The sequence below is a fragment of the Sceloporus undulatus genome, chromosome 2 (assembly GCF_019175285.1).
Source record: "Sceloporus undulatus isolate JIND9_A2432 ecotype Alabama chromosome 2, SceUnd_v1.1, whole genome shotgun sequence".
NCBI classification, from domain to species: Eukaryota; Metazoa; Chordata; class Lepidosauria; order Squamata; family Phrynosomatidae; genus Sceloporus; species Sceloporus undulatus.
The window spans coordinates 10,867,340-10,881,270 of NC_056523.1; the positions used below are offsets into that span (position 1 = coordinate 10,867,340).

At 43.2% G+C, this 13,931-nt stretch overlaps 1 protein-coding gene across 1 annotated transcript in view; it reads left to right on the top strand.

The window, feature by feature from the left end:
- Positions 1 to 7,995, top strand: part of LOC121923675 — a 35,356-nt gene extending 27,361 nt beyond the window's left edge. Inside the window, exons 9-10 of the mRNA XM_042454342.1 lie at positions 1,356 to 1,440; positions 6,179 to 7,995. Coding sequence (XP_042310276.1) covers positions 1,356 to 1,440; positions 6,179 to 7,467 — 1,374 coding nt within the window. The 3' untranslated portion in view covers positions 7,468 to 7,995. The remainder of the gene's footprint in view (positions 1 to 1,355; positions 1,441 to 6,178) is intronic.
- Positions 7,996 to 13,931: the final 5,936 nt, after the last annotated feature.

Here is a 13,931-nt window from a genome sequence, read left to right on the forward strand (position 1 = left end):
TAGTTTATTTGTATTTTCCCACCTCTCCCAAATGGATCGAGGCAGCATTACAACCAGTTAAAACAGATGCATCAGTATAAATTACATTTAAAATACATCGATAAAATAGTACAATTGATATAAAACTGAGTCCATCGAGTGGTAATGCAACAATTTGTCCAGTGGTATAATGGCATAATTATGGTATAATAACTAGGCATTTGTAGGTCCTTCAGCATGATTCTATGATCAACCTCTGGCAGATCTTCACCATAGATTTGCACTGGGAGACCTGGAAATCCCTAGACAGGTGTTCTCTTAGGTAAAAAGAATTGTGCGGGGTTTTTTTGAGATTTTTCCCCATTAATGGGGGTCCTTCACCTCTAACCCCAGCAAATTTGGAGGGGCCACTGTATAGTGCTATCCATGTACCTGCTGTTTCACAAACAGTTACAGAATAAAACATTTATGATTTATTATATATTCTGAAGGTATATATATTATATATGTATATGTGGATATACATATATGTCGACAGCAAGGGGTGACTATATATAATATTATATTATAATAACATATATATGATGTATTTACAGTCATCCCCCATATCCACGGATTCTTTATCCACAGATTCAAGCATCCACTGCTTGAATATATTTTTTAAAACTTCTAAAAATCAAAGCTTGATTTTGCCATTTTATTTAAGGGATACTATTTTACTATCCGTTGTAGTTAATGGGACTTGAACATCCATGGATTTTGGTATCTGCAGGTCCTGGAACCAAACCCCAGTGGATATCAAGGACCCATTGTATGTATGTATACTCTCTCTCTCTCTTATAATAAAATAATAAGATCAACAATAATCATAAATTTCTAAACTGCAGAGATTGGTGGAGCCTCCTTCTTTGGGGGTCTTTAAACAAAGGCTGGAGGGCCATCTGTCACTGGGAGTGCTTGGATTCTGTGTATTCCTGCATGGCAGAATGGAGGGTTGGACTGCATGGCCTTTGGGAGGCTCTCCCAGCCCTATGATTCTATGATTTGATTCTCTTGCTATCCACTTTCTCCGATGCCCAGTTTTCACAGCCATACATAGAAATCCTGTCTATGATATTTCTTCTATGATTCTGTGTATTCCTGTATGGCTGATGGGGGTTTGGATAACCTTTGGGGGGGATCTCTCCCATGTCTATGATCCTGTTTCATCATAGCACCTTTGCTGTGAGCTTCTGCAACCACAGACTTACCTATCCCTTAAATTTAAAATATAATAATTTGTTTTTGAAAATAAGAACCACTCAAGTTTATGGGGGGACTGTAAAAAGGGACGGCCACTTCCTGTTCCTTCCTCTCTTCCCTCCCTCTTTCCCCAGCCACCCTGCCTTTGCAATTGGTGCAGCAAAGCTTGGGATCCTTTAGGAAAGGTGCTAGAGGAGCTCCAGACCTTGCAGCTGAGAAGTAATTCATTTTTATTTTTAATTCTTATTAATTTTTTTGGATGCATCTTTCCATTGGGGAGGGTGACTTGAGTGCAGGTGGGAATTGTTGCTTACATTTTCTTTCTCTCTCATATTTTGGGGCTTTCTTTCTCTTGTATGTGTTTGCTTGAGTGGAAAGACAAAAGAAACAGCCCCCAAAAAGGGGAGAAATGGGTGGGAAAGGGAAACGCTGCTTCTTTTTGCTGTTTCTGGGAAGGATCTGAATTGCAAATGTTTTTCAGATCCAATTCTTTTAGATCCAAGGAAGAAAGTGGGGTAAAACTGTATTATTTTCTTTCCTCCTTGTTTAAAATATGCTTATAGGTGTTTTTCCCTTTAAGGTTGCCAACTGACTAGGAAGAACACCTGATTTTGCTCCTGGGTTCCCAACATAGGAGTCATGGGCTGCATCCACCGCTTTAAAGTGTCAGAGCTCCATGTTATGGCACCTTGACATTTGAAGTTTGTAGTTGCACCAGAGCTCTCTGATTGCTGTTGTTTTTGTTGTGTCTCCATATGTCTAATCTGCACTGCAGAAATAATGCAGTTTGGCACTGCTTTAAGTGTCAGGGCTCAAGGCTGTGGCACTCTGGGATTTGTAGTTTGTTATGGCACCAGTGCTCTTTGTTGTTGTTGTTTTGTGCCCATATATCTGATCTGCACTGCAGAAATGATGCAGTTTGACGCAGCTTTAAGCGTCAGGGCTCAATGCTATTTTATTCTGGGATTTGTAGTTGTGGCACCAGGGCTCTCAACAGTAGTGTGCCCATATGTCTGTTCTGCACTGCAGAACTAATGTAGTTTGACACTGCTTTAACTGCCACAGCTCCATGCTGTGGAGTCCTGGGATTTATAATTTGTAGTGGCACCAGAGGTTTCCAAAAGGGAAGGCTGGATGTCTCACCAAACTATAAATCCCAGCATTCCGCAGCACGGAGCCATGGCAGTGCAAGTGGTGTCAACCTGGGTTATTTCTGCAGCCAAGACTGGGAAGTGAAGCAAGAGCCAGATGTGAAGCATTTTGGTGGACAGCGACAATAAAACAATTCCCTTCTTAGATTGGCTCAGCAGGATGCTTTTAAAGGCATAGCTGTGGGAGAGGACTGAGAACTTGGCTACCCTGTTATCTTAAAAATTTTTCAAGGGTGTTTCTTATTTAGCCCTTGCTTCAGAGCCAGCATGGTGCAGTAGTTTGAATGTTGGACCATGACTCTGGAGACCAGGGTTTGATTCCCCGCTCAGCCATGGAAATCAACTGGGTGACATTGGACAAGTCACACTCTCTCAGCCTCAGGGGAAGGCAATGACAAACATCCACTGAACAAAGTGGACAACAAGAACCACATTCCTTTGGATATAATCTGTCAGGTGGTGAATGCCGTTGCAGAGCCAGACGTACACATAGGTATCCCTTCTCTCTGATGGCTCTTTTTAACTTTCCATCTCATGGGTTCTTAGAGAAGGGGCTGATCACTCTTGGGAATGTAGGAAATCCTCCTTGAGCCACCTAGCCCAGTATTGCCAACTCCGATTGGCAGCAATATCTCTCCAGCATTTCAGATGGGAGTCTTTCCTGGTCCCACTTGGAGATCCCTGTGATTCCTCCTCCAAATAGGAACCAGGCTTGAGCTAGCTTACATCATCGTCATCATCATCATCATCATCATCATCATCATCATCATCATCTCATCCTGTAATAGAAAGGCGACAATCATGCATCCCTCCAGATGTTGAGTTACAACTGCCACCATTCCTTACCATGGCTACACTGTGGGATGGCCACATGATGCCCACCCCTATTACAGTCAGCCTTTCCCTTACGCGGGGGATCCATTCCAGACCCCGCTCTGTAAGGGGAAAACCATGTATGCGCATTGAAAACAACGGGGTGCATGCACATGGCGCATGTCATTCGTTTAATTGTAGTGTGGCTTCAGCGTAAGGTCACATAAACAAAGCTGGCATATGGCACAGGCTGGCTGTATAATGATACAGGGTGAAGTGTACATTGTGTAAGGTGGTTAGCAGATGGGAGACCTCTTAGTAGTGGTTCCCTATGTTGCTGCAAGCTCCTCCTAGAAAGGCTTGACTGGCACTTGCTTTTCTGTGCTTATGGCACAAGACAAAGCAAGTCACCTCAACTCCCAACTTTAGGGAAAAGGGAGGATATAAATAAACCAGTACTCAGTCTCTCTCTCACACACATCATTTGGCAGCTTTTAACTTATTGAACAGAATGCTGGACTAGAGAGGCCCTTGGTTTGATCCAACAGGTCTCTTCTGTTGTCTTATAGAATCCTAGAGTTGGAAGAGACCACAAGGGCCATCCAATCCAACCCCATTTTGCCATGCAGGGAGACACAATCAAAGCACTCCTGACAGATGGCTATCCAGCCTCTGTTTAAAAACCTCCAAAGAAGGAGACCTCACCACTCTTCGAGGGAATGTGCTTAATTCTTCCTAATGTTAAGGTTGAATCTCTTTTCCTTTAGTTTGCATCCATTGCTCTGTGTCCTAGTCTCTGGAGCAGCAGAAAACAAGCTTGCTCCATCTTCAGTGTGACATTCCATTAAACATTTAAACAGGGCTATCTGTTCTTATTTTGAATTTTTCTTTGAATTCTCTTGTTGTAAACTGTCTAGGGAATATAATGGGTTTATAGTAATTATTGTTTGTTTATTGTTGATAGTAATTATTTATTTCTCTGTCAACAGGTGAGGCTGTGGGTCGGTAGCGAATCACATCACTTTCAATGTAGGCACCTTCAGTCCTTGGCATCTCCAACTGAAAGGATTAGGTAACAGAGAGCAGAAGGGATGTTCTTACCATCAAAGTGTCTCCTTGGAGGGAGACACTTAGAGAAGAAGGGGGGTCTCCAGCATTTTGAGGCCTGTGGTCACATCTTGAAATTTGAGAAGCACTTGAGGACACCACCACAAAATGGTTGCCCTGGGAGTCTGGCTAGTGACAAAGTTTTTAAACAGAGGCTGGATGGCCATCTGTTGAGGGTCCTTTGATTATGAGTCTCTGCATGGCAGGGGGTTAGACTGGATGACCCTTAGGGTCTCTTCCAACTCTAGGATTCTAAATTCATTGCCCAAGACATTGATTAGAAGGCAGAGGGTGGCTGGGTCTGAGTTACATAGAGCAGGAAAAGTTACTTTTTGGGCCGACAGCTCCCAGAATGATTTAGCCACTTTTTCCAAGCTTTGTGCCAAACAACATGTTTGAGTCTTAACTCCAAATTCCAAACCACATGCTTGACATTATCAACAAATCCATTCCTCAGAAGGAAAATAGATAATTCAAGCCTTCATCTACACACTCATACAGGAACCCCCTCTCCAAAGTCACAATTCCAGGCAGACCCCACAAAAAATAAAATATAGTTGGTCTTCCATATCCATGTATTCGTTAACCACAGATTCAATCGACAGCTTGAAAATATTCCAAAATAATACACATTTCAAAAAAGCCATCTTTGATTTTGCTGTTTTATTTAAGGGAACCATTTCACCACACCATTGTAATTAACGGGACTTGAGTACCCATGGATTTTGCTATCTATGTAAGGTCCTCAAACCAAACTTCAGTGGATACCAAAGGCCCACTGGAATTATCGTTAGGAAAACTAAGGTTCCCAGATTAAAAACTGGAGAAGGTAGTTGTGTATGTAAAAAAGGGAATTTCAGCTGGTGTTGCTGATCACCCAGTGAATTAAGAAACAACACTTTTTCAAATTCATTCTTCTATACAATCTGTCAATCATCTTGAGTTTTCATTCTGACAAATCTAACAAAAACCCAGGCAATACACAAACATTCCTACAATATACTCCCCAGAAGCTGAATTTAAAAACTTACCTTTTGCTCCGGATCTTCCCAGAAAGTTCAGAGCAGTGCTGGGCTGGGTGGCTGTTTGCGACGGCTCCCACTGTGCTGCCCATCACCCCACCACTATGGGTTGCTCCCTTTGAGGTTAGAATGAGGGACTCAGCCACAGGATCGACGCTGGGCACCTTGTTTTGCTCAAAGAGAGTGACCTGTGGCATTGACGGTATTTGGCATGGTGGCATGTGCATGCATCACTTCAGAGATTCAGTAGTGAGGGGACATTGGGACAGCTTTGAAGCCAAAATATCCTGGGCTGCTCCCAGAATATTCTGGTCCATGCAGAAATAACCTTTGGTTTTTTCCCCCTAAGAATGCCTCTTGGCATTGTAGGGGTGCAGAAATGGCTGGATGGAAGCTGGGGTTTCCTTCTAAAAAGTTCCTGAAAGAAAGAAAGACAGAAAGCATTTTTCAAAAACCACAATCAAGAAGGTGACAAGAGGCCTTTGGGGTTTATTATTTATATATTTATTATATTAATTTGTATCCCGCTTTTCTCCCAAGATTGAGATCCAAAGCAGCTTACTGTCTACAAACTTACAATTAAAAGCTTTAAAAAGTGACAATTAAAATGGCATTAAACTATTGCAAAATTAAAACAGATCATTTGTTTAAAAATAGAATGCAATTAAAAGGTAAAAGCACTTAAAACCAAGGTTATCAAGGGATCTAGTGGAGGGAGAAGCCATGGTGGTTGGGGATGATGGATGGGAGTTATAGCTGAACCATATCTAGAGGGTCACAAGCTCCCCACCTGAAACAGAGATTGATTATTGTTTTGGTTTGTCTTTCTCTGCCTCCCTTTTTTTCTTTTTCTCAAAATTTCAGGCAGTGGTGGGCAAATGAGCAAAATCAAGAAAATTACTGATCCAAAAGGTCCAGAGCACATGGAACCATGTGGGTTAATATTAGGAAATGCTGAAGACATTTCTGGACTCCACAAAGTGGAACAGACCTGTGAGATTCAACCCAAACCAGAGGGTCTACCAGGGATCATTCCAGGTATAGAGGAAGGTGGCTCTGTTGAAGGGACTTCCTATATCTGCTCTGACTGCGGGAAAAGTTTCTCCAGTATCTCTAGCCTCATCAGCCATCAGAAAAGAAACCACTCGGGGGAGAAGCCATACAAATGTTCTGACTGTGGGAGGAGCTTCCACCAGAGTTCAGATCTTGTTAAGCATGAGAGGATCCACACAGGAGAAAAACCATACCAGTGCACCATCTGTGAGAAGAGATTCAATCAGCGGTCCTATCTTATCGTTCATGAAAGGTTCCATATGGCAGAAAAGCCATATAAATGTTACTTGTGTGGGAAAAGCTTCTGTTCCAATGCACATCTCATGACTCATCAAAGAACCCACACTGGGGAGAGACCATATCAGTGCCCTGATTGTGGTAAAAGGTTCACAACCAGTTCGAACTTTGTCAACCATAAGAAGACACATACAGAGGAAAAACCATACAATTGTTCCCTCTGTGAGAAAAGTTTCAAGCGGAGCTCAAACCTGATTCAGCACGAGAGAACCCACACAGGTGAGAAGCCCTATACTTGTCTAACCTGTGGGGAAAGCTTTGCTTCAAACTCGGGTCTGGTGAAGCACCAGAGAAGCCACACGGGTGAGAGACCTTACAAATGCTCCTACTGTGGCAAAAGCTTCAGTCAGAGCATGATTCTCACACAACACGAGAGAACTCATACGGGAGAGAAGCCGTGCAAGTGCCCGGCTTGTGGGAAAAGCTTTCGTTCCAGTTCGGACCTTGTCAAACACAAAAGAATCCACACAGGGGAGAAGCCTTATAAATGCTCGCTGTGTGGGAAAAGCTTCACGACCAGTTCAGATGTGGTGAAGCATGAAAGAACCCACACGGGCGAGAAGCCGTATAAGTGTGGCACCTGTGGGAAAAGCTTCAGTCAGAGTGCACACCTTATGCAACACCAGAGAATCCACACAGGAGAGAAACCATACATGTGCCTCATCTGTGGGAGATGCTTTACTTGCAGTGCGCATCTAGCGGTCCATAAAAGAACCCACAAAGAAGGGGAGGCCTCAAAAACGTCAATCTCTTCTGGTTGGGGTGGGGAGAACAAGGAGACTTTATTATCAGGCCTGATGTAGTTGAGTATGAATTATTCCATGCAAAAAGAGACTCTGAATTTCTATGCATGGGCAGTGAAAGAAAAATCAGCTAAGTAACTGACTGTTTTTTCCCTTAAATTGTGCATGAAAATAAAAATAAAAACAGCAACTAGGAGAGAAGCCATACACTCTTCAGACCATGAGAACAAGAATGAGCATGTTCCTGTGACCTGCTGAAGCTAAACCCAAGACAAGTCTATTGCCGTATCCTACTGATTTGGGCATGTGTAAAATTGGTGTAAGATCAAAGTATGATTTAGGCAAAGGCCATGGCATTCATGTCTTATTTCAAGAGTTGGTTGACAAGGTTTCCATGGGTCTGTCTAGCAGAGCAAAGCCTGCCTTGATAATTTTTTTTAATTTAGCTGTAGAGGTGAGAAGCAGCTGACAGAAGAACTGCAGGGAGAAAATGCCTCATCAAACCACAATCATTGATGCAGAATTAAAATGTGTTCTTTTTCATGCATTATTGTATGTAGTTCTTTTGTAATAAATAGATGGCAGTTTGTGTCCTTTGTATGGGGCTTACTTTAGTAAGAGCACGAAGATTACACACAGGAGCACGATTACCATTGGATCTCAGGGTGGCTTGTCTCATGGACTCCAAATCAATGGGGGCTTCCTATTGCTACCTGCCCTGACAGACCTGATGATGATGATGATTTCTTACCCACCTCCCCCATGGATTCAGGCAGGGGACAACAACAATTAACAAACACTGTCACTTAAAACATGTAGGTTAAAATACACATCAATTTTAAAAGACAAAATATACACATGGTAAAACAATCCACATTTAAAATCCATCATTTAAAATTCAAAATTTAAAGTCATCTGGATAAGCCTGCTGGAAGAGATTGGTCTTTAATGCACTTTTAAATTCAGACAATGTATTCAGCTGTTGAATATCTTCCAGCAGGTTATTCCACAGTCTAGGGGTGGCTGAAGAAAAAAGTCCTCGCCAACCTAGTCCTGGCTGACTGAAGCAAATGTCCACTAGAGGACATGGGTGTATAGGGCAGATTATATGGTAGGAGGCAATCCCATGTAGGGCTTTAAAGGTAATAACCAACACTTTGCAGAAAGTGACTGGCAGCTAGTGGAATAATTTTAATATTACTGTAATATGATTGCTCCTGGATGTCCCAGTAATCATTCTGGCTGCTGAGTTTTGAACTAAGTGAAGTTTCCAAACTTGATACAAAGCTAGCCCCATGTACAGCACATTGCAGAAGACCAACCTTGAGGTTACCAGTCTGTGCACTATCATCTTTGGTGATGATAGTCTTCATTTGGGGGTGGGTACTGTATTTCTTGCCTCAGCCCCCCCACAGTATACTACACTATGCTGTTATAACACAATCATTCCACTTTTATTGTTATGGCTGGCTCCGGTGACATTCTGGGGTTTGTGGTTTATTGATGCCTAAGAGCTCTCTAGCTAAGATTTCTAAATCCCTTCCCTAAACTGCAAATCCCAGGACTCCCATATAACTGGCTGAGCCATTGAGAAGCCTTTTGCTTATGCTGTCCTTGCGGCAGAGGCGGCACTGGGGGGCATGTGGGGTGTGGGCATCATAAGTGAGGTAATGGCACAACAACCACCCTAGCAATGCCACTTTTGCTTCCTAAATATCTGCCCTTTTGGAAGAAATGGGGTGTAGCAATAGAATAAAGCTAGAAGTACCAATGCAATTTTAGGCTGAATCAAGAGGTCTGGTGTCTAGATCAAAAGAGGTAATAATATCACTCTATTCTGCTTTGGTCAGGCCTCACCTGGAATACTGGGTCCAGTTCTGGGCACCACAATTCAAAAAGGATGTTGACAAATCGGAGCGTGTCCAAAGGAGGACCACCAAAATGGTGAAAGGTCTGGAAACCATGCTTTATGATCAAAGACTTAGGGAGCTGGGCATGTTTATCCTTGAGAAGAGAAGGTTAAGAGGTGATATTATAGCCCTGCTGAAATATTTGGTGGGTTGTCATATTGAGGAGGGAGCAAGCTTGTTTTGTGCTGCTCCAGAGAATAGGACCTAGAACAATGGATGCAAGCTACAGGAAAAAAAGATTCCACTTCAACATTAAGAACTTGCTGACAGTAAGAGCTGTTTAACAGTGGAACACACTCCTTTGAGAGTGGTGGTCTCCTTTGGAGGTCTTTAAACAGAGGCTGGATGGCCATCTCTTGGAGGTGCTTTGGTTGTGTGTTCCTGTATGGCAGGAGGTTGAAATAGATTATTCTTGTGGTCTCTTCCAACATTTGATTCTATACCCTGTAAGATATAAGGAGCTCGGTGAAAGAGAAGATGTGGCCAGGAAGTGGGACAAACAAAGCTGTTCCTCCTTCTGACTTCTGAGCTTCAAACACCCTCTGGATAAAGAGGAGACAGGGCAGGACTTTCTGGGTTTCTCTGTCCTCCTTGTATGGCCTGGCCCCATCCGTGAGAGATGGAGTATCAGGCGGGAGAATGAGGGAGCCAGTGTGTGTGAGGAAGGCTATTAAAACAAGAGCCTCCAGCTTCAGCAGCAGGCTGCAGGAGGAATCCAGGGATTCTTCCTTAATTCCTGAGGCAGAAGGCTGTTTTAGAGCCTCCAGCTTGAGGTGCAGTAGAAATCCAGGGATTCTGCTTAGTGAGCTGGGCATGTTTAGCCTTGAAAAGAGAAGATTAATAGGTGATTTGATAGCCCTGCTGAAATATCCCAGAATAGCATTGCTCCAAACCACAGAAAGGATGCCCTGCACCCAGGATACATGAGAAATTCCCAACATCCACTACTAATGAAAGACCTGGTGAAGGGAGTGAGCTTGTGTGGGGACGTGACAAGCAGGAGACACCACCTCACAAAGCAATCAGTGCGGCTGTGCGGTGGCATCTGAAGGAGCAGACTAGTCTAGAAAAGCTGATGCTGCTAACTTTTCTTTCAAAGATATAGCAGTGTTAGTCCAGTATGTAGAGATCTTGTAGCACCTTTGAGACTAACTGAAAGAAAGAAGTTAGCAGCATGAGCGTACACAAACTAAAGTCTACTTTCTCAGGTGCATTATTTATAGTTTCAAAGGTGCTACAAGATCTAAGTCCTGAAAAGAAGCCTCATGCAACCCTCATCCTCACCATGGTCCTAAAGGCGCTGGTTCCCATTGTCTTTCTTGTACCCCAATACTTTAACTGAAGCACTCCCTGCCTCCACCTTTCCCCCTCACTGCCCCCCAGGGTTCTTCCACTGCTCCTCGGGACTCCCCACTTTGGGAATCACTGTTCTAAGGGGACAGGACTCTTCCAGAGAAGTGAGCTGCTAATTGGTTGGAGGTGCAACTAGCATTTGCTGGCTTTACCAAGCTACTGCATCAAATTCTGGAACTCAACTAAAAGGAAGAAAATAGGTTTTGTCTGAGTATTTTGGGGGGAAACAGAGAGGGCTGAAGTGCCAGCTGCTGCCTACATAGGACAACAAACATGGATAGTGAGAGAGGTGTTGCAGTGAACTGCAACATGTGTCCTGTCTGTTTTCTTGATTTGGGGGGCGGGTATACCTGCAGAAAATGTGAGTAATCTGGTTGCTCTGCTGGAAGAGAAGGTGCTCTGGATTGCTAGGGGAGATTAAAATTTAAAAAGGGGTTACAGGGAAATGTAGAAAAGAATGCTGTGATTATTATCAGCCAGTACTGGTTTCTCAAAATTAGTCTGGCATGACTTGTTTTTAAATTATTTTATTTTATTGGTTGATAAAAAGTTACACATTTGTCTGATGATGGGAATGCTTTGGTTATAGGATATCTTGATTTCAGTAAGAATTATTTGAGAAGCCCCCCCCCCCCCCGACTGTTTTGCTGATAAACTGGCAAAATGCAGGCAAGGCAGTGCTATTGTTTGGTGGATCAGACCAAACCCAGAGTGTGCTCAGCAATGGTTCCCCTTCATCTTGGAGACATGACAAGGGAGATACCACAAGGTTCTGTCCTGGGCCCTATATTGTTTTAACACTCATTTAAATGGCTTGGATGATGGAACAGAAGGCATACTTATCAAATTTACAGACAATACCAAATTAGCAAGGGTAGCTGATGCCCAAGATCAGGACTAGAATTCAAAATGATCTTAACAGACTAGAGAGCTGGGCCAAAAGTAACAAAAAGAAATGTCAACAGAGATCAATGTAAGACACACTATTTAGGCAGGAAAAATGTAATGTACACACACAGTTTGGGTAATAGCTAGTTTGAGAAAAGTACTAGGGTGCCTTAGTAGACAACAAACTAATCACGCGTCAACAGTATGATGCAGTGATAAAAAAATGCCTGTGCAATTCTAGGCTGTATCACAGGATCATAGTGTCCAGACTCATGAATATCACAGTCTCACTTTTTTCTGCTTCTGCCAGATCTCTTGGACGAAAAGGTTGCTTACCTGTAACTGTAGTTCTTCAAGAGGTCATTTATAAAGTCACACAACTGGATATTTCTGTACCTGGACAGAGTATGTTCAAAACCTTCTAGAATAGATAGGCAATTCTCTCTCTCTCTCTCTCTCTCTCTCTTTTTTTTTGTGGTAACTCCACCCACCCTATATATACCTGGAGTTTCCTGCTTATTTTCCTTGGTTCCTATGGACACTACGTAGCAGCATCAGAGCAAGTATATAAGCCAACAACATTTTTATTAGGCAGAAAAAAGGCAAATGTTACCACCAAAGGGTGGTATTACCATGAGTCGCTCCAAAATGGAAAGCAAAACTGCCCTTCCAAAAGCTGCCTCAGTCCTGGACCAAGCATTCAGTCCTATAATACAGGATAAATGTAGACAGCTTGGACCACACAACAACATGACAGATTTTGTCTAGTGGTACCCCTGACAGAGAAGGCCAAGACAACTACCGTCCTGGTAGAGTGAACACAGGGGGCTCCTTCGTGGCCAATTCATAAGCAGATACAGGCAAGCCTAATTCTGAATTCGAGTAGCAGACAAAGAGTTTATTTGATTTCCCCAAATTCAATGTTCTGTCCACAAACATCCAGTGTATGAAGGCCTTATTCAAAATCAGAAGTTGGATTCTGCATAAACACAGGTATAATAATGTTTTAGTTCAAATGGAATGAAGAGACAACCTTTGGCAGGAATTAAATGTCCGAACAGAGAACCATTTTGTCACGATATGGAGGCTCAATACGAAGTGCACAAAGCTCCCCCAACCTCCTTGCTGTAGTGACTACTGTCAGGAAAGTAGTCTTCCAGGTGAACAGTGTGAGTTCACACGTAGATGTGAAACACGATTACCTCAGCCACCATAGAGGGGTGAGAATGGCATTAGTGTGATCATCTCTCAGCTTTGCTACAACCTCTGAAATCAGCGGAAAGGGGGAGAAAGCATAGTGCACAGATGAATCGTCCACTCGTGGCACGAATCTGAGGGACAGTCTGCTATCATGTTCTCTTGTTTGGGAAGGTGGATCACATGAATCCAAATGTCCCTGTTGACACTCCAGATTCGAATCAACAATTCAAGTAATATTTGAGACCTTGTACATCCTTTCTAGTTCAAATAATATATAACTGTCACATTGTCAGTGACAATTAGTATGGATCCTCCATGGAGGAACAATTTGAAGGCCTTTGCTTGATCCCAGGGGTTTCAAGGTCCACTCAGCCTTGCATCCTTCCATAGGTTGCTAAAATGCTTACACTGCTTGTTGGGGTCAATTAGCTTAAACATTATAAATTACTTAGGGGGTGTTAGCTCACTGATAAGCGGGATAGAAATGTTCTTACTATTGCTATCAGCACCTATCCAATTGTTATGACCCAGGAGAGTCAGTAGTCGACGAGGTTCGAAGTGAGGCTGCCATGCAATCAATAAGATTCCAGAGAGTCAGGGAACGGTGATGGTGAATGTCAGGCTGCAAGCCAATCGGTACGACTCTGTAACGTCACGGATGGATGAACATCGAAATTCGGCACCTATCCAATTGGTATGACCCAGGAGAGTCAGAAACCGTCGAGGTTCGAAGAAAGGCTGCCATCCAATTGGTTTGACTCCAGAGAGTCAAGTACCAATGAGGGTGAATATCAGTCTGCAAGCCAATCGGTAAGATTCTGGAACGGAACGGATGGATGAATATCTAAATCGGGCACCTACCCAATTGGTATGACCCAGGGGAGTCAGGGAACGATGAGGTTCGAAGTCAGGGTGCTATGCAATCAGAAAGATTCCAGAGAGTCAGGAAACGATGAGGGTGAATGTCAGGCTGCAAGCAAATCGGTACTACTCTGTAACGTCATGGACGGATGAAAATCGAAATTCGGCACCTATCCAATTGGTATGGGCCAGGAGAGTCAGAGACCGACGAGGTTTGAGGTCAGGCTGCCATCCAATCGGTATGACTCCAGAGAGTCATGGACCGATGAGGGTTAATGTCAGGCTGCAAGCTAATTGGTACGAATATGGAAC